Consider the following 25,321-nt stretch of genomic DNA (forward strand, 5'->3'; position numbering starts at 1 on the left):
CCACCCCCACCCCCACCCCACCCGGGAATGTGAAGTTTTGACGGTCGCTACGCGTCGCCGCCGACCCCGTCGAGCTGCGCAGAGGAGCGGCCAAAGTACACAAAGGTTTTGCGCGAGAGGTCTTTCCGCGCGATTAACTGCGGCGGTTTTCCCGCCCGACGACACTCCCGAGCCGTCTTTTAAACTCTGGAAAAAAAAAAGAGAGTTATCCCCCAAATAGGAGCCGACGTCCGCTTCACATTCCCTGAACTGGATCAATTAAAAATATTCCGACTCCAATCGCTCCCAATGATTGAAAAATCTGGATTAAAAAAAAATAAATACCAGCTCTCCTTTAAATGCTGCTGGAGAATCGAGTCCCAAGACTCTCACGTCCAATAATAATGGTTAGTATTCATGATTATCTACCCTCGCTCAGTGTACACTCGGTACCCAGCACTTCTGAACACCTAAAGACAAAAAACTAAAACCTTAGCAAAGGCGCTACCGAATCTGATCATAGTAAACGGGGTAACTTACAACCGGGAAACAACCCCCCCCCCCCCCCCGCAAAAAAATAAAAAAACATGCTCTTTCATTTTCCCGCCAAAACATTCACAGGGGCACGGCAGACGTCTACAGGAATATTTACATGCAGGGTTATCACGCTAGTGACGCGCGGTTGTCCCCAGGGCTGGCTGGCGGCGGCGGCACGCGCTAGCTCGTAGCAGGAGCGGCTGCGTGCGCGCTGGCGACAGTTAGGGAGGGGCCGAAATTGTGTGTTAGCGAAACAACTTAGCGCGCCAACTTAGCACGCGGGCGTTTCCCGCTGGGCCGGAACCGCGGCGCGCACCGAATTTAGGGGCGGGGAGGGGTGGGGGGTCGAACCACCGGACCTGGAAGCCCTGAGGACAAGGCGAGGGGGGGAGGGTGGGGGAGGCATGCAAGGGGAGGGAGGGAGGTGAGGCGAGGAGGTGTGGATCTTGCGCTGGTCGGTTCATTCCTGTCGGAGAGAAGCAGTGTGTGTCTTTAGGGGGTGGTAATGATTTCCTGTTTTGAAAACAAACAGAAGAAGGCGGGTCAGCGCGCGGCGTCGCCCAACAGAAGACGCTTGGAGAGAGAGACGGGCGGCCGACGAAAGCCCAAACGCGGTCGGCTGTTTTGGAACGGCGACTGTTGCCACGGGCGACCGCCCCGCCCGGTTTTCAACTCGGAGAGGCGCCACGGAGAGGCCACGGCGGGAGAGATGGAAGGGGGAACGTCTATGCGGCGGGCAAACGGGGCGCGGTCAAGCACCGGCTGCGGACGTCGTCCGCAGCCGGTGCTTGACCGCGCCCCGTTTGCCCGCCGCAGTCCAAATTCGCGCATCATTCCCCCCTCGGGTCCCCCTTTTTTTTCGTGCGGATTTCGGAAAGGGGTTCTCTTCTCTCTTTTTCACCTGTTTGATGATCCCTCCGGACTTCTCGATGACGATGGTTTTGGCCTCCTTGATGGGAGACGTCATCAGGTAGTCGTCGCCCAGCAGTCCCAGGATGGGGTACTGGTTCCTGTACCTGGACACGGCCGCGGAGACACCGTTAGCCGTGGGGACTCGCATTTCGGGGGGGGGGGGATTCTGGGCGATAAAAAGGGAGGCGGGGCTTGTACTTTTTGGTGATGACGGTCTTGGTGACGTTGCGGGAGGTGTCGCTCATCTCCAGCCTCAGCTTCTGGATCTCCTGCGGGTCGGACAAGGGAGAGACCGGGCCTCACAAGGTCAGACACGAGGCCCCACAAGGTCAGACGAGGCCCCACAAGGTCAGACACGAGGCCCCACAAGGTCAGACGAGGCCTCACAAGGTCAGACGAGGCCTCACAAGGTCAGACGTGGCCCCACAAGGTCCGAGACGAGGCCTCACAGGGTCAGACGTGGCCTCACAAGTTTAGACACGAGGCCTCACAACGTCAAATGTGGCCCCAAAAGGTCAGACGAGGCCCCACAAGGTCAATCGAGGCCCCACAAAGCCAGACGTGGTCCCACAAGGTCTCACAAGGGTCTCACGTGGTCAGATCAGGCCTCACAAGGGCAGACGTAGCCTCACAAGGTCAGAGGGGTCGATTCAAGGTTTTTCGTGGGGAAACATAAGAGGGGAAAATAAACTGTCCCGATCCTGATTTACACTCCCGTGTGACTGGTCCCCCGACCAAAAATATTGATAAACAAACAGCGGTTGAAGTCCTTAATACTCTTGGCAAAATGCAGCTGCTGCAGCAATTTTCACCATAGAATGCACATTATGATTTTCCTGCTTCCTTTTTGAAACATATGCCCATAGATTTTACAACGTCAAATATAATTGAATGAATGATCATAAAATAAATGACTATAACAAATACAATGAAATGTTCAGGAATTAATACATATTAGAATATTATTCTATATATAAGAATAATAAATAAAGTTGTTTACTGATGACGTCCTTTTTGACCTGACATTTGAATCCGAGGGATTTTTAGCAGCCCTGTGTGTGTGTGTGTGTGTGCGCGTGTGCGTGCGTGTGCATGTGCGTGCACGGACCTGCTCCAGGTGCCTGATGGTCTTCTGCCGCTGTTCCAACGTGGAGGACAGCTCCGTGATCCTGAGCTGCTGCGAGCGATCGGAGGAGGAACGCTCCGTGCTGTGCTCCGTCTGGAACCTGGTCAGCTGGGTCTGGGGGGCGGAGCGGGGCGGAGGCGTTGATGCTGGTGACCTCACTGACATTTACCCGTCAATAAAGTGTAAATGGACTGAACACACAGAGCGGAGTGCCTCACCCTGAGACCCTGCAGCTCTCGCTCCTTCTCCTGCTGCAGAGCGCTCAGCTCCTCCCGGAAGCGGCGAGACAGCTCCTCCGTCTTCACCTGCAGCGACGCACTGCTGCTGCCCTGCCCTGCCAGCTGGGGGCGGAGGGGGGGGCGGAGAAGGGTGAGAACAAACGGAGCGGGGGCAGGGATCAGTTCGCGGCGGACAAATCGTACGCGAGTCGCTCGTTTTCCCGACCTGCTGTTAAAACTAGTCCTGTGTGACTCATCCGTCGATGAGACAAACGACAGCGTTTACCCCGCAGAACTTTTTATCTTATTAATCATTCATCAGATTCCATGATGCATCCTGGGAGGCATCCAAATAAGATTTGGAAGACAAACTCAAGCGGAGCTCCCTGCCAAGGCGTCGGAGGTGATGGCTGCTCCCAAACACCTGAGGGCGCCACCCTCCAGCTGCATGGGACTTCAACTTAACCAGGGTCACTTGGTGGCTGTGACAGTACTACCGTGTGTGGCACTGCCTGTAGCGTTCTTCCTGTGCATTCTTCCTGTGGTGGCACATTCTGGTGCGCTACTCCCTGCGGTATACTTCCTGAGTGCACTATTTGGTGTGTACTTCCTGCGTGCACTTCCTGCGCCCACCTTCTGCCGCAGCAGGTCGTTCTCCTGCTCTAGCGCCCTCTGCTGGCTCTCCAGCTCCTTCAGCCTGAAGTCCCGCTCGGAGTCGCTGCTCCTGCTGCTCAGCAGCTGAGCCTCCAGGGAGCGCTGTGAGGAGCCCGTCGTCTTCAGGGACACCTGAATACAACACATACATTAAAAGACACACACACACACACACACACACACACACACACACACACACACACACACACACACACACACACACACACACACACACACACACACACACACACACACACACACATATATACACACACACACACATATATACACACATATATAAACACACACACATATATATATACTGTATATAGCATACATATATATATTAAATGGGACCTATTATGCAAAAGTCACTTTTTCAGTGCTTGTGCACTTACATTTGGGTCTCTGATGGGCCTACTAACACACAAACTCTGAAATAAGACGACCCAGTCTGTTTTTTGTGGGGTCCCTATTTCAGAAAACATGTGATTCAACAGGCTGTTCGGGTTTGTGTCTCACTCCGACGTCGAGTCGAGACACGTTCGAATTAGTACCGCCCACCCCCCCCAATCTGAGTAACTCCACCCACGGCTGGAGCGCGAGCTGGAGCATCGAAGCTCAGTGCTAAGCATGGCCGGTGCTCTGTTGTTGGCTTATAGACCAGCACAAATCTTTAAGACCAGACGAGAGAAATGTAAGTATTTGCTGTGTGTTTCTTTCTGTGTGTGCGTGACCACGCTAGGTTGACTGTACTGGAGGCTGCGGTGCCCGATCCGCTCTGTTTCTCCAAACAAGACCATAGATGTATATATTTTGTTTAGTAAATTTTATTTTCCGACGTTTCCGTAATTGACTGAAACAAAAAAGCCCCAAGCCCCGGCGTATCCCACAGTGGCACCACCACCGCGGCAAGAGTCTGGACTAACTTTTAAGGTCTTTTAGATCTAATATGGGTGAAGATTCAGCAACTGGATTGCTAATTTCTCGCTTCAAATTTGTTCGGAAAAACTGAAAGCGAAATCAGTCAAAGTTAACAGAGTAAATACAACAGAACCCGCAAGTCATACTCAAACATCATTGGCTCACAGAACTAGGGGCCTCAGGAGGGTGGCTCCTCCCACTGAAACGGCCCCTTCAGGCAGGGTGGATTGGACGCATTTTAGAATGGCTCCAATGCATGAGTGGTATTTTCAGCAAAAAACTTTTAAAACATGTTTTGGGGACCTCAGAGACCATATATTAACTGAGTGAAAAGGAGTATAATCGGTCCTCTTTAAAAAGCACACACAAACATTAATACACACACAGTTTACTGTTTATTGCCATTTCTTTCTTGTTTATTGTTTATCTTTCAGGTTCATTGTAAAATGCACAACTTTATATTTTTTTTGCTATTTTTAGGTTAATTATATATCGCAAATTTGTATTTTATTTTGTACTTATATTGTTCTATTACCAATATGTTTTTTTTTCTAACTTATTTTAGGTTTATTGTATATTTCATTTTTTGTTACATTGCCAATTTTTAAGCATGTTAGCGTTTGGCACGTCTGTTATTTTTTAACGGTGAGTAATTTAAACACATCAAAGCTCAAAAGACGCTGACCTGCAGCTGCCTGTTGTTCTCCCTGACGGCCTCGAGGAGGCTATCGTACTGCTGAGCCTGGTCGGCCTTGAAGCTCAGATCCCTCTCCAGGGACTCCTTCTCGCCCTCCAGGCGCTTGGGCGAGAGACACAGGGGAGGTGGGGAGAGAGGTGAATAACCCCGGCAGAAAATGAGAGTAAAATCGCGTCGTATGTCGCTTTCGTTGCGGCTCGCCCCTCACCCGCAGGTCGTCCGACATGTGGATGAGCTCTTCCCTCAAGCTGCTGAACGTGGACAGCAGCAGGCGCATGCTCTTATCCGCCGTCAGACGGGTCTGAGGCGCGAGGGGAAAGGGAAAATTAAAAAAGAGAAATTAGTCTCGCGTTTTCGTTATTCTGCCTCGGACTGAATCGAATGCGGAGGGGCCGGCGGGACTAAATGGCGCATCGCGCGCCCGGATAAACCTCGGATTCGACACCGGAGTAAAGGGCAGATTTGACGGGAATGAAGAGTGAGTCTCACCTGCAGGAGGTATCTGATCTGCTGTTTGGTAAGTTCTGACGCTCCTCTGGGAATCAGAGACTCCACCTCCTCCTTCTCCAGCTGTGCGCACACACACACACACACACACACACACACACACACACACACACACACACACACACACACACACACACACACACACACACACACACACACACACACACACACACACACACACACACACACACACACACACACACACACAGTAAAATTCAAGGTGATGATTTTTTATTTATTTATTTTTGACCGCTTCGGGTTTCCTTTGAGGCTGTTGTGCAGCGGTTCAGACTCCCGACTTGACTGTCCCCGCAGAACGTCACGACGGACGGGATGAAAGCCCCCCTCCATTAAATACACCTGACCAGCGGGACCGGCGGGGGAGGGCGCTGTCGCGCTGCTTACCTTGTAGTCGTTGCTGGAGTCCAGCCGGTGCTTCCTGCGAGACAGGAAAGAGAAACACAATGAGAACGTTCCGCCGCACTCTGGAGGAAGGGAGGAGAGAGAGATGTTTGTGTTCTAATACGGTGAGAGCCACGCTGTGTCACTTTTCTACCTTGACATAAGAGCTGCAGAAACATTTTGATGCTACGCTGACCGTCAGTACCAAAAGTTACATAGTGCTGCTTCAACCAATAAGACGTGACGTTCTGATGGAAAAACGGAAACAGTCTCTTCCCATGGCAACTCTGCGTCCACACAATGTGTGTATGCGTGGTTATTTAAATATGCAGGGGTGTGTGGGTGTGTGTGTGTGTGTGTGTGTGTGTGTGTGTTTGGTGAATCAGTCAGGGCTGCTGTCAAAGAAAACAAAGAGGTCAGAGGTCAAGTCAGAGTGGACAAACGACCACACACACACAACGATAGACAGACAGTCTAAATAACTAGAAATTAAAGTAGTTACTTGAAGTAGTTACTTAGTAGAAGGAGTAAAGTAGTACTAACTTTACGGTACTAGTAACTAAAGTAGCAACTCACAAACCACGCACGCACGCACGCACGCACGCACGCACGCACACACGCACACACGCACACACGATCCTCGTGTTACCACAAAAAGCTGCAGCGTCTGTCACCATGACGACACCCTGTGGCTGTACACTAACAACTCCAAGTTATCACCGTCCAAACCAATTGTGCGCTGAACATGCAGAGTAATTAATTTATTGAATATTGCAATTTTTTCTCATTTCTTGTGTATTTTATTGAGGATCATTTTGTATCCTCAATAATTTTTTGCTATTTCTTGATTTTATGGGGTTTTTTTTGGGTGGGGGGGCATTTTATTGATTATCTGTTTGGTTTTTTCTTGTTTATTTATATTGTTAATTGTTCATTTTAAGGTTAATTTTAGTAATTAATTTTCATTATTGTGTTCATGGTATATTGCACATTTTTGTGTTTATTTTATTTTTTTATTTATTGTTACATTTATTTTAATTGCTTAGTGTTAATTTTTGGGTTTATTTTATTGCTGAACTTTTATGAACATTTATTTAATCCTTATGCAATTATCTGCATTGTCTCTGCAGTGCACTTATTTATTGAAATGTATCATGTATGTTAATGTATGTTAAATTAATGTCCACAGATAATCAAAAAATTGAGCTAAGCTGAAGGACTGGGTTGTGTTTAAAAAAAAAAAAATGTTTCACACATGTTAGGAAACGCACAAAAAAAGTAGATCTAAAGTTAAAAACACATGAAAAACACTCCAAACGCTCCAATTCTCTGAGTTTGGTTTGTATTTTGCCTCAATTGCAAAAGTACTTCCAAACAGCTGCTGCTTTCTTTCAAAAGTGGTCGTGGAGGCTCTGCACTTGCCATCTCTAATGAGTAACAACATAACAAACGGGAGTACGTGAGACGAGTGAAGACAGCAAGTTGGTGAGAGGAGGCGGGGCTATGTGGGCAGCAGCGGTGTGTGTCGCTGTGGGAGAGAAGAGAGAGCGAGGAAGCAGCTGCTACCGGTATATCCATAGTGTGGAAAAGGAGTATTGAAGCTGTTTCAAATATTCAGAATCGATATGTATAGAAAAATCTAGATTTTTGGCAACACCAGTCTGCAGACATTTATTATTTATCAGCACAGTGAGCGCAGTCAGCGGCCGATGTCGATTATCTCAAAATGCGCAAATATCGGCGACCAATCAATCGGTCGACCACTATTCCTTACTTTGTCATTTGTCAAATAGAAAAGTTTGCTGGTTGCCCTGGGCAACTTTTTGTTTTACAGAATTACTCCTTTGGGCAATATTAACTAAATCAAATATATTTAAATCACAATATCAAAATATATTTTGACTTATACCATGATGCAGATAATTTGTTTTTTTTGGGATGACTATTGTTTTTTTCCTAAGATATTTCCACTAGGGTTGTCAAACGATTAAAATAATTAATCACAATCAATCAGTTAATCGTGCTTAATTGCAATTCTTACTTGAAAGAAATTTGACACAAAAAAATAATAATTTTGTATTTGAAAAGCATCGAGTTTCATCACTGCAATACTGAGAACAGAAACACAAAATAATCTTTACCAAAATGTATTTAATGGTAATTCCACCATTAACAAGCTACCATTGTATTTTATGCGTTAACATTAACAGCCCAGATTGATCAATAATCGGATAATATTTTGGGTTATGACTATTGGGGCTTTCACAAAATATTTACACAAGAAATACCTGGGAACCGATCATTATTAATGTGGCTATAATGGGCATTGATTAGAACATCTATAACAGTCTATGAAGCTCAGGGAATTGCGTTAATGTTATGCATTATTTGACCGTAATAGATAACTTTCATGCTATGCATTACTTTACTGTAATAGATTATGTTAATGTTATGCATTACTTTACTGTAATAGATTATGTTAATGTTATGCATTACTTTACTGTAATAGATTATGTTAATGTTATGCATTACTTTACTGTAACGCCCCTGAGAGACTATATTTAACTATATCGCAATATTATGATATCTAGTCCCATATAACGCTATTGGTATTATAAAGATATATATCGCCCAGTCCTCGCTGTTCACACAGGATGTTGATTCCTTCCTGAACGAACGACTAATCGATCGACATGTAAGTCGTACCTGCCGCCGATCTTAGCCACGTGCTCGGCGATGCAGCTGTGGATGTCACAGTTCTTCCTGTAGACCTCGGCCAGCAGCTCGCCGAAGAAGCGCGTGTCCATCTTCGTCTGAGGAGGAGGAAGAGTCTCCCTCACCTCCCGCTGCACCTCCACCCTGGACACCTTCTGCACCCGCCCCTCCACCCGCTCCGCCGGCTTCTGCTCGATGGTGGTGACGATCTCCACCTCGTTGAGCTCCAGCTCCTCCTCCTCCTCCTCCTCCTCCTCCTCCTCATCTTCCACCACCTGAAGGGGCAACAGCACCGATTAGAGATGATGGCACTCATCCCATTCCATACCCTCACAGCTCCACAACAGCGGTTGCCAAGTTGCCGCAGAGGCAACCAGATTTGGAACATTTGCAGCCACTGATATGGCTTTTCAGTCCTCAATGGAATACTCTGGTAATCTTTATTTATAACCCAAACCTTTTACATCATTGTGGAGTCAACCAGACTGATTGGATTGGCCATCCCATGCCCTCATGGTCCGACGATAACGGTTGCCCCTGAGGCAACCAGATTAGGGCCAATAGCAACCATCTTCTGTGGTCTATTTGTAAACTTCCGTCGAGGAAAATTAGTTCTGTAAAAAAATGGTGAAAAAGGCGAGACTATTGAAATATCTATTATTAATATCATACGGGATCATTATCACTCAATTATAAAATGATAAAAATTCGGCAACCATTTTGTCAGTCTGGGCAACTGACAGCTGATGCATGGTTGGCAAATACTTCTAAAAGTCAGTGTCGGGCATTTTTTTTATATTTGACAATCTGTATATTTGGATATTTTATTCTTTTTTTTTTTTCTGTTGTTTTTTTTTTCCCCCCCACAGACTATTCAACTGTTATTATTCTAATTGTCTGTGAGGAAAAGTACCTGGCCGAATACACTGATTCTGAAACGCAACATTTCAGTATCGGTAGAGAAGAGGTTGGTTCTTAATAATCTCTAAAAATTAAGATAATAATTTCCTTGGCATGTGCGTCGTGTACAAGCCACAAGTGGCGTTCTTCTCGTGGGAAGAGCCTCCCTCTACAAACATCCATCCCTCAAACACCCAAAAACCACCGCAGGCCAGATTCCCATGATGCACCTGGGATCCGAGCCGTGTTGTTAATCTGTTCTTCTGAAGGCGCTTCTGAAAACAAATGCCACTCAACTATCGTCTGTAATCCCCTCGGAGGGACGGGGAGAGCAGCCGTGAACTGAGGCGGCACACCGCGGCGTGGAGCGATTGGAGCCCAATCTTTCTAACTGACCCAAAATTTTGGCGGAAAAATAATTGAGAGCATTTCCCTGCCTTCAATGTCCCGCCAACAGACACCGGTGTTTCCCAGCCTCCCTTTTTGTTTTTTTTTCTGCCACATCAAGAAGGCAAAAAGAGGTCAAAGCACTTAACATATTTCATAATGAACGCGACTGATTTACATCTTGACACCCCGCATAGCTAAATAATTGTCACGGAGCTTCGATTATTCTGGTGAAAATTCCGCTCACAACTCGACTCCCGTGACTCTCGTCCATGGTTCGGGGGGGGGCGGAGTCCTCCCTCGGCCATGGAGGAGGGTGTGGGACAGGTGGAAAAATTATCACGCTGATTTAATAACCTTGGGCGCAACGGGGTCATTGCGTCCGGGGGACGAGGGCTCCGCCCCCCTCTCCATCAGCGCAGGGAACCGAGGCGGCCCGGGAGGGGAGACGGGGAGCGAAGCGCCGGCCTGAAGGTGGAGGCACGCGATAAAAAGCGAAACAGATTCCGTCGCCTGGTCTCGCGTCACTTCAGACGCCTCTCCCGGGATCCTGGCTGGAAAGTGTCCGTAGCAGTCATCTATGTGGGAACAGACTCCGTACAGAACATTTCCGTAAAGGAGGCCAGTGTGGGGGTGACTCCCTACCGCCTTTGCCGGATGTTTATCATCCAGCAATGTTACGCATTCCACGTGGGAAAGGGGCTTGAGCGAGTGAACTGTCAAGAAGCAAATCCCCCCCCCAAAAAAAAAAAAACATGTCGCTATTCTGTCTGGAACTGAGGAATTGGTGCAGCCTCGCCGTTTTGATTTTGCAACACAACCGATAGTTTTCATTATTTCACGGAGGGGATTTGAGACATTTTCACTGCGCCAGCTGGAGGGCTCACCCCGGCCGGGAAAACTCTCAACAGCAGTGAAATGTAGTCTGTAATGTATATTGAGAAAATGTCGATTACACCGGTTTGGCGATTTAATTCTACCTCACTTTCACTCTTTGAACCGAATGAGACCGCAGGGCTCGCGGGAGGTTTTCGGCCTCGGCGGTTATCTGATCTGGACGCCGAGGCGTTTGCGTTTTTCGGGCGAAACCTCCGATCCGATCCAGTTTATGAAACCGGTTTCAATCTGATAGACGAGACCGGCGTCGGCGTCGGCGCCGTCCGTCGTCCGTCGTTCGGGGAGTCCTCCCTCCCTCCCTCCCTCCCTCGCTCGCTCGCCGTATGTTTACACCAGCTGACCCAAACACTACTTATGGTTCCGATACTTTCAGACTGCGGTTGTGTTGGCGAGGCTCCCAGCATCCGCCAGTAGCTGCTCCCAGTGTAAATGAAACCTTCCAGTCACTGCATGTTTTTTGTTTTTTTTCCCCCTGAGGCCGCTCCTGTAAATTGGAATGTAAATGTGCAGTGTGCACGGGAGGCGCATGCACCTGTGAGGAATTTTGTGCACAGTGCAGGGCTCTCCCCCTCTCCCTCTCTCTCTCTCTCTCTCTCTCTCTCTCATTAAAAACAACCGGATCCTTGTTGCTCAGTGATTTTCCACGGGAAACTAGCTCTTATCAAAACTGCACCAATTATTCCAATTCTTCAGCTCCCGGATGAAACGGAAACCAGTTTCACTCTGAAAGCGAGGCTTGATCAGGAGCGCCGAGGGGTCGGATTCTTTCTTTTTGGAAGAATCACGGGATTTTGTCGAACCAATTTCTTTGGGCGGAATGCAGAGAGTAAATCAGTCGTGTTCAATATGGCGGACGGCAGGCGCCTCGGACCTCAGCTTAGCTCTGTAACCGTTCTCGCAGTTTGCGCGTCGAATATGAACTCCTTTGCCGGAGGGACTCCAGACTCCTGAATCATTAAAAAATAAATAGATAAGAGGACAAGAAAACTGTTTGTTATGATGCAGTCATTTGTCTCGTCCAGACGAAAAATGACTCAGCCTGGCTCTCTGTAAAGTGACCGTAAAGAGAGATAAGAGATTGGAGACGGAGGGATGGTGACCTTTGGGTTTTCTACTCTTCCTGCTCTCAGACCAGTAGCGGGTGTGGTGCTGCTGTAAACTACAGCCTCTTTTCGTGGGCTTGTCGTGGTAGGGAGAACCTCCATGTTGCCCGGCTCACTCGCTACATGGACACACTCCCAGGGTGGGGGTTCTATTCCCGAGGGCAAGGCACTAACACCGCCAGAGTCGGGGGTTCTATTCCCTCAAGCAAGGCACTAACACCGCCAGGGTTGGGGGTTCTATTCCCTCAAGCAAGGTACTAACACCACCAGAGTTGGGGGTTCTATTCCCTAAAGCAAGGCACTAATGCCCCGAAGGTTGGAAGTTCTATTCCCTAGAGCAAGACAATAACACCACCAGGGTTGGGGGGTTGCATTCCCTCAAGCCAGGCACTAACACCGCCAGGGTTGGTGGTTCTATTCCCTCAAGCAAGGTACTAACACCACCAGGGTTGGGGGTTCTATTCCCTCAAGCAAGGCACTAACACCACCAGGGTAGGGGGTTCTATTACATTCTGTTCTATAACGCGAGAGGTCATTTTAAATTTTGTAATTAAGTCTTTAATTACCGCCGCATTCTTAAGTTTGGGAATGGCTCCCCTAGAGCAAGGCACAAGCACCACCCAGGCTGGGGGTTCTATTCCACAAAGTAAGGCACTAGCACTGGCAGGATTAGGGGTTCTACTACCGAAAGCAAGGCACTGATTCCGAAAGACTCTCACGCCGCCAGGGTTTGCGGTTCTATTCCCTGTCGTAGAGTGACTTTTTCTCACCGCGTCCAAAAAGTCACCCGGCGTTTCCCAGGAACGACGCTTTAAAATCAGTTCGCTTGAAGAGAGTTTACTCTGTGTTTACTACACATCGCTGACATTCCTCAGCACTTCACCCTCCAACCACAAAGGGAACGCAGTAGAGTCAGACAGCGTCACCATGACAACAACAACGGCAAACAACCGTACAAACTGTATCAGGGCTGGTTCTCACCATTCCATCTTATCTCCATACAGCTACAGCTTCCGTACGATTCTATTTCTCCAACCTTTTTATAATCTGTATTTTTGTTGTCTATTTTTGAATATTTGGCCATGTATTATGTGCCTATTTATTATGTGTTTCTTTTCTATGTGTCTGTGTTGTACATTTGGCATTTTTCCCCACCCAGCCTTGCTGCGGGTCGCTGCCCTCGGCCTCCTTCCCCCTCAGGGCGTGGACACCGTGGGGAAATTCCTGTCGTTCCAGGAGTGAAAGGGGCGGCGGAGGGGGCGGGGGGGGAGTAAATACTTTCATCTGTGGTAACCCCGGGACTGCTCCAACCAGTTTACCAGCCGCAGCATGTAGCACACGGCAAGCCACGCCCCCCGGAGGGCGGAGGCTGCGTGACGCCACAAGTACAAGCACTGGACGGGGGGTTCAAAAGTCAATAATGCAAGACGTAAACAAATTCTATTTTGAAGTGCGACTGTGTTTTTTGTTGCTTTTCCCCCCCGCGTGGCTTTTAGCCGAACTCACACGGTGAAAGGCAGGATTCACACAGAATCACACCCGCTTATAGCTCACACGGAAAATTTTACCGAAGGACAAGTGCAAATTCCGCTATAAACACACAATTGCTCTTGTGAAAGTACTACACTGGCACAATTTAGAGAGGTGGTAGCTGTTAAAAGTACTTTAAGTGTTAAAAGAACTTGTCATATCCAGTGCCCTGGTATAACCTGGCCTGTAAAAATACTAAATACTACTGTACCTCATGCAGATCCTGACTACAATTTAATACAATTATATAGGTTGTGTTAAAGTTATTTACAAATATGAATCCTTATCAAACTGTTAGGAATGTAGTGTAAGAAAAAGTACAGATATTTATATTTTATACTTTCACACTGTGTTTGTGCCTGTTACGATCTTTTGAGCCTCAGTCAAAAAACTGCACCAATGGCTTTTTGTGTTTTGACTTTAGTATCGCTCTCTCTCTCCATCCCATCATTACCCTTAAACCACTTAATCTCAAAATTAAACCAAAGAATGGAAGAGAAACTGGAAACCTGCTTCCACCAACACTACTTCGATCTAACAGGTGTGTGTTGGACCAGAGTCAAAACACGTACGCACACACACGCACACACACACACACAATATTGTTTCAGGATACAACATCACACAATGGGAGGAGTGTGTGTGTGTGTGTGTGTGTGTGTGTGTGTGTGTGTGTGTGTGTCTGTGTGTCTGTGAGTCCGTGTGCATGCGGCAATTATCAACACTTCTAGGGAACAGAGGGAGGATTAGAAGGTGTTCCCCAGCAGCCAGGCAGGGTTAGGGAGCGTCTGCATGCTCCAACAGGCAATTACTAAAACTTAAACGGTCCCTTACGTCCAAGCCTCTCATGAGAGAGAGAGAGAGAGAGAGAGAGAGAGAGAGAGAGAGAGAGAGAGAGAGAGAGAGTGAGAGAGCAATGATTTGGTTGTTAAATTAACATTCTACCTCTCTTGTGTTGCAAAATCAAAACTGCGGATAGATTCGACGATAGTTCAAGATCAACTATTATAAATAAAAAAGTAATAATAATGTATACACATTTTCTATTCACATCCGCAAAATTACACAATGGAAAAAACAAGCCATCTGCGAGGCTCAGCGTTAGACCACGCCCCCTTGTTGCTAGGCCACGCGAAAATCGGCGTTAGGCCACGCCTCCTGGCTGGATGGTTCGCCGCCCTGTGATTACGGATTCCTCACATTCTCTGGTCGCAGTGATAATGTCCTCAGCAGCATAATGATTTACTTTAACGCCGGAGATTCTTTCACTGCGTAGGGTTCGCTGAGGTTGAACGGTATGTTTTGATGGGATTCAAATGTAAATGCAGATCATAGGATTAAACACCAATTACGGGATTACAGATTATCGGATTAAAAAAATAATAATATACAGATCACAGGGTTAAAAATGAATATGATTTATCAGGTCAGAAACCAATACACTCTCATTTCTCCTACACAGTCCCTTGGTCGTCATGAAAACAGAAAACGAATTAAAATAATTATTATGCATGCATTAAAAAACAATACATCATTCTCTAAAAATGGGTGCAATTTGATATCTTATTATTATCGTATCTTTATAGTGATGAATCCAACAATAAAATCAATCCAGGCTGCCCCCCCGGAGGAAGGACAAGCCAGGAGGGGTTAAATGCCACATTTCCCCGGCCACCACCCAAAGCGTGTGCATGTGTGTGTGTGTGTGTGTGTGTGTGTGTGTGCATGTGTTGTAGTGTGGTGTGTTGCGTGACAATTAAAGATTCTTCTTCTTCTTCTAATATGACACATTATGGTACATTGGTACATCATTATGGTTTAATATGATATAAAGGTTGAACTCAATAAAACCTAATCATTGACGGATTAAGGTGGAAGTTAAATTCTGAACCTGCAGCCTGCCGAGACCCGCTCGGCGTCACCGTGGCAACGAGCGCCGAGCGATGACATCATTATTCGTGTGGAATGTGTCAACTTGGTCAGAAAAGCAAGATGGCGTCAAGTGTCATTCCACAGCAGAGTGAGAAACACGAGATAAACTCACACTTTTCTGTGGATTAAGGCCATGTATGTGTATGTGTGTGTGTGTGTGTGTGTGTGTGTGTGTGTATATGTTTATCCCCCTCACAGTAACATTTAACTTTAAAATGTCTGACGTCATTAGTTTGGTTGAGAGTGTATATATATATATATATATATATATATATATATATATATATATATATATATATATATATAGATATATATATATAGATACAGATACAGATACATACATAATATGTCTAAGATATATTTAAAAATATTAAATAAAAGAGACAACAAATTAACATAACATAACCCCTCCTCCTCCCTGCTGCAAGGAGCCCTCTTGGGGGCCACGGACCCCAGTTTGGGAACCCGAGCTTCTCAGACACTTTATTTCACTTTGGACAAATAGCTTTCAGAGTAAAAACCATTAAAACCATTCCCCCCGCCCCGGCTCCATTTTAAACAACCAGTCTTTTGTTATACACCCCCACCCCCCCACCCCTCCCAACCTCCCCCATCCTGGGTAAGTGCTTCAAGAGTCCTTGAGTCCTTAGGCGAGACAAAGTGAAGATACCTCAGGTCCTCCTGAAGTCAAACATTTAAATGCTACTGCAGAGTTCAGTCGAAAGTAAATAGAAATACCATGAACACCAACTCCACTGGGATGATTTCATTTCATTTCTTTAAAGAAAAATCGGCTTTTAACCCTTTTTTACTTTCTAAAATTTTCCGAAAATAATTAAGTGTTTGATGTTCTGTCTTATATGACATACAAATGTGTTTTATTTTGTTATTTTGGATGTCACAGTATGACCAGAGACTCGACCCTTACTTGTATTTATTCAGATCAGAAACGTAGCGAAGTAAAAGGGAAATGTGTTCGAAATCGAAATATTGAACGACAGTACGAATCAGAATACTCAATAAAGATAGAACGATAGATAACTAGATAGATAGACGGATGGATAGACAGACAGACAGACAGACAGACAGACAGATAGATAGATATATGATAGACGGCAGACAGATAGACAGATGATAGATGGATGGATGGATGGATAGATAAAGACAGACAGACAGATGGATAGAAACCAGGCAATGATAATAAAGCTAGAAAAATGTTACAACAACACACAATAAAACTATCTTATGGTTGCAGTCCGTTACTTTGCGTAAAAACAAAAAAAACTAAATGAAAAAACAAATGTAAAATTCGAAACTAAATACCTGAGTTCAAAGTGTTATAAGACCAAAGAAACTGCAGATATGACGCAACAGCACGGGAGCCAAGCGGCCCTGCCGCAAAGGATTGTGGGAAATGAAGCCCCGCCCCCGCTTAGCCGTTGGTAGGAACGCAGGGTGTCGGCCCACAATCAGAGCGCATTTGTGTTTCCTTTTTCCCAGGAATGACGGGCGTGGCTCACAGCACACATCAGACTTTATTTTATATATATATATATATATATATATATATATATATATATGTATGTACACAGTACATTTTATTTTATTCCTATTTTATATTGATAAAATGTTTTTCTATTTTGTTGTGATCAAAAGGTCCTCAGAACCTTTTGGGTTTTTTTGTTTGACGTGGGGTTGTTTTGCAGTTTTACTCTTTTTATGTGTTTTTCTTATGCGTTTTAATTGGGCTTTCATGTGTTTTATGTGTTCTTTCTGTTTACTTTACAGTGGAATTGCAGGAATGTTTAAAAAATTGCAAGTCAAAGAAAAGAAGCTGATTTCTTTTAACCAGCCAATGAAAAAAATAGTCTTATGACATCACTTCCTGTGATAGTAATGCACATTGTGCAGATCACTGAAACAACTGGAAAACATTGTACTTCTTAAGTCAGTGCAACACAAACAAGCAACAATACAAGAAAACAGAAACAGAACATATTAAAACACACAGTGAAGCAAAACTCCATAAAATTTGAAAATGCATGAGTGTGTGTGTGTGTGTGTGTGTGTGTGTGTGTGTTTGTGTGTGTGTGTGTGTGTGTGTGTGCATATGTGAGTGTGTATGATAGGAATTATTCCCGTCATGCACACACTCCGTCCCAGCAAGAGGGCACCAAATCAAACTAAAATCCTTCCTACCAGGGTTTTACTAATGCCACAGGTATGTACACAATGAGTTTGTAGTGTGTGTGTGTGTGTGTGTGTCTGTGTGTGTGTGTGTGTGTGTGTGCAAGTAATTAAAGTAAAAAGTAAAGAAATAATTACAAGATCTGGGTACTCCTGGATTACATCATACTTGGCCAGTCGCTCGTTCCAAGTCTCATGGAGAGGAGCCTAAGTACTACTACCAGTACTACTACCAGTACTACTACTACTACAAGTACTACTACCAGTACTACTACTACTACCAATACTACCACCACTCCAAGTATTACGTCAACTACTACTACCAAGTAGAGGATCCCTGTACACACCTTGCACACTTAACACTGGAGTCCCTCAGGGCTCCATCCAGGGGCCACAAGTACTCCTACCAGTACTACGAGTACCTGAATTACTACTACTATACATACCATTCCCAGTACGACTACAACTACTACAACTACTACACGTACTATCTATTGTATTAGGGTCTCTATCCCCATTTACTTTCTTTACTTAAATGACAGCATGTAATGTGTGTTTGTGAGTGTGTGTGTGTGTGTGTGTGTGTGTGTGTGTGTGTGTGTGTGTGTGTGTGTGCGTGTGTGTGTGCGTGCACGTGCATCACCTCCTCTGCGCTGGGCTCTGGACTCTTGATGGGGCTGGACAAGTGACTGAACACAGACGATCTGCCACTGACGCTCTGCGAGGAGGAAGGGATCAGGGAGGAGACGGAAGGAAGGGATTAAGACCAGAGCTGCTGACGACGACATCAAACCAAATCAGATCAAATGCGATGCTGAGCACATGAGATCTAAATCACATTGGAATATGATCAGATCAGACGAATAGATTATACAAAGTCAGATTTGATCGTGATGAAATCGGAATTCACATGACATGCGATCGAATCGGATTACGACTCCATCAAATTGGATTATGATCAAATCAGATTAAATCACATCGTTAGATCTGAAAACCTGCCGTCACTTCTTCAAAGGGAGATTGAAGCGGTTTTCAGGCGCTTTGGGCTTCGGGGATGGACGTGGATCATTGGGCCCCCTTTCGCCGTTTGGTAACAACAGTGATTCTTTTTCCACATCAAGGACCCGCAGCGCTCAGACCAATCGAAATACACAAAATAAACTCAAAAGCTACTGGAGATAGCGATAAGTCCAATTTAAAACTAGTGGCAAAGACTTTTGAATCAATGGAGTGTGTTTCTTTTTTGATCAGTATATCAATAGAAAACATTACTTTATGTTATTTTTCAGAAAATAAATGAGTAATATATATTGTATATACGTTATAAACATTTATTGATAATGTTTTGTAGCACTTAATATCCTTTCCCCATAGAAATCTCAATTTTTTGATTCAGATTGATTTGATCAAATTACATAGAGACAGCTTTAAGGACCCTCAGTTTGATCAGATTCAAATCTCTGGTTTAATCCCAATCTGATCAGATTCTAGTTGTTACATATGATTTAGTGTTTATGCTCCAGTTGGGGAGGTAACAGTGAAAATAACAGTGATCTCAACAGTCATGATTGGAAATTGGAAAATTCTTTAACGGTGCCAACTTCTTGGAAGTGAACCTTCAACTTGTAATAATTTTGCCGGGGACCCCCTAAAACCCCTCGAAGGACCCCCTGGGGGTCCCCGGGCCGTATGCTGCGAACCACTGGGTTACAGGACTCTATATTGTTCATAGGATCTACATTTTATCCGCGCGCTAATTATCAGATGTGATACCCAAACAGACATGATGAGTGCATGATGTTGGTGTACGCATCAAAGTACTTCATTCAATGTACTGTAGTATTGTTGTGTAGTCGTCAACTAGCAAACCTCGGGCCTTTGCCACGATTGCACTCTGTGAAGGAATAATGACGCCACCGGCGTTTGGATCGGTTCCCTATCAGCCTCCGCCTCACTGCACATTCGCACTCACGCCGGGCACGAACTCGCCGGGAAAAGGGTGGATTTGCCGACGCGCAACCACGGGTGGTAGATGTGGACGGGGTCAGACAGATAGATCACGTGACGATAAAGAGGCGGCCGACGTAATGACAAAAGATCGCCCCGCATCTCGGATACCTCGGTTTTGTCGCGAGGAGAAGCGCAATCGGAACGGTAGACCGCTCACAACCGCTGCGCCGTGGCTGAGCGTAGAGGACCTTTTATTTATTTATTTATTTATTTATTTTTAAAAGCCTTGAATAACACACCCGCTTCCCCCAACTAATGCCACAGTCCTGTACACCATCATTGTACTATGATGTTTAAAAAAAACAAAAAAAAAAACACCAAAGCAAAGCAAAGCAAAAAAACAAGTCCCTCCACTCTTTTGGTATTTGTTGTCTTTACCCACAGCACCACCAGCTCAATCCAAACCCCAAAGCCCTGGCAGTATCTCTATCACAAATCAAATCCTTACATGACAGCAACGCTTGATTGGTGTCATGTCTGAAAGAACTTTCAGTTCTGCTGCTGCTTTCCAGCCTCGTTTCAAAACCTGACAGCTCGCACCTCATCCAGCCCTTAACCAAACACGGGAGCCACGCCGAAACTCCGTCCCGGCGCGGGGCGTGGCGCTCCACCCGGGGCCGCTGGACATTCTTTTTGCCCACGTCAACAAGCCGCGCAGTGAATCACGGCTGCTCGGATCGTTTGCCGCTGGACGTGCAGGTGCTTGCAGGGAGTCCAACAGTCAGAATAACAGACGGGTGTCTTTAATCCCACCGGACGGTGTACAGTCAATACAGAGGAAAGGCTGACAATGACACTTTTGTTTTGTTTTGGGTGACGGTTTGAGGCAGCGGACTTCGGCCTTGCAACAGAAAATGACGACTCTAGAAACATGTCGAACTGTGATTGTCATTATTATTATTATTATTATTATTATTATTATTGCTTAGAAATAGTGAGTCTGGAGTCACTGCGACAAAGAGTGAAAACTGAAAATAATTCCCGAACTAAATATAAAGTACGAGGCAAAAAGCCGTGAAGGCACTTTTCATTCCACCAATTCCACGATTCTTGTGAAAAATTCCATTCACCGCTCCAGCCAAACCGACTCTTCTGACTCTCATTCGTCGTTCTAGAGGTCCTCCCTCGCCGGCCGCGCGACTGAAACCGACCGAAACGAAAGACACCGAGGGCCTGGCAAACCCAGCGACTCTTTTTACCGAGTGACTCGTGAAGAGCTGAATCTCCAAAAAAAAAAAAAAAAAAAAAGTCATATCACTACTAATAGTTCTCACTTTCAGAGGAGAGATGCACTGATCCACTGTTTTTCAGTTCCGATCAGTTTCCGATACGTACAGTAATGCGCCGATAACGATATTGATTCAGATACCACAGCTCTTTTTTCTCATTGTTGTTGTTGTTGGTATAATGTGTAAGGTTACATGTAGTCAATCACACGGTACTTGTTATTAAAAGAGAAAAACATATTTAAAAAAAATCTGTTAAATTGAAACGTATTCCAAAAAGCAATTCATTTGAACTGTATGTAAAGGAGGCTTCACAAGCTCCACACTTTACCTTCACAAACAAACAGGTGTAGGTTTTCAAAAGTGAATATATTGAAGAAAAAAAACAAAAAAAACAAAAAAGATTAGTAACTGGATCTGAGCCTGGACCTTTGGATCCTACGGAGGGCTCGACAGTAACGGTTGCCCTTTTGCAACCAGATTGAGTCAATTGGCAACCATTTTGTGGCCTCTGGTTGCCCCCTTTTGGCAACCACTTTTTGCCATAAAAGATACGGACAGCAAATCGCAAAACTTGCACCGAAACTAAATAAATTTGCTGCATTGGTGATATTTAAATATTGCTGTTACAGTCGGAACCAGGACGCTGCACGTATGCACAGGCACCAGTGGACGGCAGTAGAGCAGGTTATTACAGCCGGGAATGCAAATCACTCGCTTTTTGGAGAATGTTGCTTTTTTCATGCTAATTTTTGGGACCGGTTCGAATCGTCCAAACCAATCCAAATAGTTTGTTTATATTAGCTTTTTTATTTTAATTATTTATGATATTACGTTGGAACTAAGACAGGGGCACGGGTCCAGTGTCCGGTTGAAAGTGCTCTTAAGCGATGCTGTGTACCCGGGCTCGGAGAACTGCGATGCCTGTTGAAAGGGATGCGTTCATTGGAACTCGGAAAAATGTTGGCTATCACAATAAGTATATTTAAGACCTTTGTTCACCATACATCTGTTTGCGTCCCTGTACAGATAACTAAGACTAAAAAGTAAAGTCTAGTTTTAATTTTAGTTAAAACTAGACGGAAAAAACGAAAGCTAACTGTAACGATATTGTGTGCTTACAAACCTAAACAAAATGAAATAAAAATATACAGGAAATGTCTTTAGTTTAAGTTGTTTTTCTAGTCAGTTTGGTCAACTTTGTCAACATATAGCCGTAACCAGTTCTTATCATTGAAGACAGACAGCATTAATGATGAGCATGGCTCAGACCTCATCTGGTGGAAAACTTCTTTTAAATGGAAAGATGAAAATTAGAATTGACTATTGTGAATAATGAGGGGGAAAAACAGGACCGTTGGGTTTCTTATTGTCTGTGTGTGAGCATATACATTTGGGTGTGACAGAGAGACGGAGACACAGGCTGAGTGAGACCGGAGTTAGTGTTATTACAGCCCTTGTCTGTCTTGACTTTCCTCCCCTATGAAGATTCAAACTCTGTAAAGTATCGGACAAAACACAAACTACAAAGAGTTTTGTCCGGTTACTGTCATAAAGCTTTTAAACGTTCTTTTATCGCACATTTCCATTATTAAGCTGACATAAATTTATCAGCCACAACATTAAAACCAGTGACAGGTGAAATGAATAACATTGATCATCTGGTTCCAATGGCACCTGTCAAGAGGTGGGATGTATCAGGCAGCAAGTGAACAGTCAGTTGTTGAAGTTGATGTGTTGGAAGCAGCGTCAGGATCTGAGCCACTTTGACAAGGACCACGTTATGATGCTAGACGACTGAGTCAGGGCATCTCCAAAACGACAGGTCTTGTGGGGTGTTACCGGTATGCAGTGGTTACTACCTACCAAGAGTGCTCCAAGGAAGGACGACCGGTGAACCGGCGACAGGGTCAATGACGCGGAAGGCTTACTGATGCATGTGGGGAGTAAAGTCCAGCCCACCCCTGTCCACCTCTGAAGGCACCTACAACAGGCACGTGAGCGTCAGAACTGGACCATGGAGCAGTGGAAGAAGGTGGCCCGGTCTGATGAATCACGTTTTCTTCTACGTCATGTGGATGGGCGGGGGTTAGGGTCCGATCCGATGGAGCATCTGTGGGATGTGCTGGAACAACAAGCCTTGATCCTTGGGGGCCCCACCTCGTAACTTCCAGGACTTCAAGGATTCAAGGATCTGCTGCTAACGTCTTGGTGCCAGATACCAAAGGACACCTTCAGAGGTCTGGTGGAGTCCATGCCCCCACGGGTCACAGATGTTTCTGCGGCACGAGGGGGGTCTACACAATATTAGTGGCTATTAGTGGTGGTTTTAATGTTGTGGCTGATCGGTGTATAACTGCATAGTATCATAATTACTCAAAATATAAGGTGACTAAAGAAACCATATTTTCAGTTCTGGCAACCAAAAGCTGATGCCTGGTTGCCAGCCTGGCAACCATTTGTTGAGCCCTGGAATGTCAACTTCGCCGCCAAATTGGAACTGTCGTGGAGATGGAAAGAAAAAAAAAAGAAGGGTTGTTTTTTTTTTAAACCGTATGTAACAGTCAGGCCGAAGGACGTGTCTGTGTAGTTTTTAATTCTCATCCGGTGATTGGTTTCAGTGTGGCGCTGCACAGAGGCTTAAAGACAGCGTGCGTGACAGGGCAGTACAGCCCTGTGTGTTCAGGACTCAATGTACAAGGTGAACCGTTTTATTACTGTTTCGAGAACACGGTTGTTCGTTCGGCAGTGTCGGATCTGGGTTTACACTGAGCCTCGTGCCCGGACTAGCAGACTGATTATGCTTTAGGCTGCTATTTACTCCCGGGGCAAAGACCTTTTTTGGCCTTTAAATAAGTTCAGGAATTACTTGTGAGTAGAAGATTCACTCTTTTGCCGGAGTCACACCCGACTCACTTAAAAGATTTATTCGCTATGAATGAATAGTTTGTGAGTACCGCTGTGCGACTATTTCCCTTGTAAAAAGTGACGTAGCTGAAGGAAGGTGTAAACACTGTAGTAGAGTTCCTTTCTCAGAAGGAACCTGGAAGTACAGGAGATCAGGCTGGCGGTGCGACACACACGGCCGGAGGTGCATACTCTGCATAGCTGCACATCCCTTCTACACCACTGACTACAGCAAACACCTCCAAGCTACCCAAATGTTGCAAAATGTCGGCCCGACTACATCTCTTAGTGTTATTTTTAAAACACAAGAAACCCGATGACTACGCATTGCAGCAGAAGGATCATGAAGACTGGCCATGAAACTGAGAATAGAGAGGAAAGGGACATCTCTGATACTGGGAAATACAAATATACATACATACATACATACATACATACATACATACATACATACATACATACACACACACAGATAAATATATATATATGTATATATATATATATATATATATATATATATATATATATATATACACATACATACATACATACATATACTGTATATACATACATACACATATATACACTTATACACACACATATACACATATATATATATCAATACATATATATAAATACACACACACACACACACATACATGATGCAGCCATCCCCAGATGATGGACTGATAGAATTCTACAGTGTGCGCAAAACTGGGATGGAAACAAGTCTTTAAATGTGTGACGCTGTCCATAGAAAGCCAAGACTTTAGACTTCAGAGTTCTTTAAAAGTCAGGAGAAAGTGGTGTGTTTCTGCCATTACACTTCAGTCCTAGGTTTATTTACTCATTTAGGTTCATTTTTTATTGTTTGTTTGTTTTTTGGTTCATTGTACATTACGGGGTTAGGGTTATCGTATTGGATGTAAAAAAAATATGGGGGTTAAGGGGAGCGAAAGGTGTGCGACCTCACCTCTATGACGTTGTGCTGTCGGGTAACGACGTCACAGTCCTCCTGGCTGCTAACGCTGATCCGCGGCAGGCTCTGCAGGTAAACGGGGGACACCGTCTGCGGCATCACCTGCGACACCATCTGCGGCATCACCTGCGACACCATCTGCGGCATCACCTGCGGCATCATGAAGTAGGACTGCTGGTGCTGCATGGCCTGCGACACCGGGACCAGGTACCGGACCGAGTCGTAGGTCCCATGCGACCCGCCGTCGAAGCTGTACGGCAAGTGGGACAGCTGCTGGCCGGAGATCACCGTGCCGCCGACTCCCATCGCCGTCGGTTCCGACGAGACGCTGATGGTCCGGTAGGTGGTCTGGGTCTGGTTCTGGGTATGACCCACCGGGACCGACATCCCTGCACCGTGGAGAGGAGGTCCAACCCCCCGGGGGATTCGAGTCCGGAGATTGAAAGGCTCGGGCGGTGTTTTGAAGTCGGTGGAAAGTCGCACGGGCCGAAGGGAAGTCGGTGTTTGGGGGGCGGGGGGGAAGGTGCAACAAGTTTTCCGTGCAGAGTTGGAGGAGGCGGGGAGACAGCAGGAGGCGGGGAGACAGCAGGAG

The 25,321-nt window shown here is 45.6% G+C and overlaps 1 protein-coding gene across 1 annotated transcript; it reads right to left on the reverse strand.

The window, feature by feature from the left end:
• Nucleotides 1-35: 35 nt before the first annotated feature.
• pof1b (POF1B actin binding protein) lies at nucleotides 36-25,186 on the reverse strand. Its single transcript, XM_080013537.1, has 14 exons — nucleotides 24,724-25,186; nucleotides 18,242-18,325; nucleotides 10,316-10,426; nucleotides 8,663-8,859; nucleotides 5,960-5,993; nucleotides 5,537-5,617; nucleotides 5,256-5,348; nucleotides 5,036-5,149; nucleotides 3,406-3,558; nucleotides 2,773-2,895; nucleotides 2,537-2,668; nucleotides 1,627-1,697; nucleotides 1,418-1,532; nucleotides 36-1,029 (listed from the first exon to the last, which is right to left on the reverse strand). Exons 1-14 carry the CDS (start codon nucleotides 25,114-25,116, stop codon nucleotides 1,009-1,011), a joined length of 1,722 nt encoding a protein of 573 aa, XP_079869663.1. The 5' UTR covers nucleotides 25,117-25,186; the 3' UTR covers nucleotides 36-1,008.
• Nucleotides 25,187-25,321: the final 135 nt, after the last annotated feature.

Source organism: Zeus faber (assembly GCF_960531495.2).
Source record: "Zeus faber genome assembly, chromosome: 14".
NCBI classification, from domain to species: Eukaryota; Metazoa; Chordata; class Actinopteri; order Zeiformes; family Zeidae; genus Zeus; species Zeus faber.

Bases quoted from the DNA above. Each gene is read 5' to 3' on its own strand.
- pof1b (XM_080013537.1), bottom strand. From the start codon at position 25,116: ATGTCGGTCCCGGTGGGTCATACCCAGAACCAGACCCAGACCACCTAC. The intron at 10,427-18,241 runs GTGCACGCACAC...CTCCACCTTCAG, and splicing joins GCGCAGAGGAGGTGATGCAC to GCCGGCGCTTCGCTCCCCGT. The intron at 2,669-2,772 runs GTGAGGCACTCC...TCCGCCCCCCAG, and splicing joins GAGAGCTGCAGGGTCTCAGG to ACCCAGCTGACCAGGTTCCA.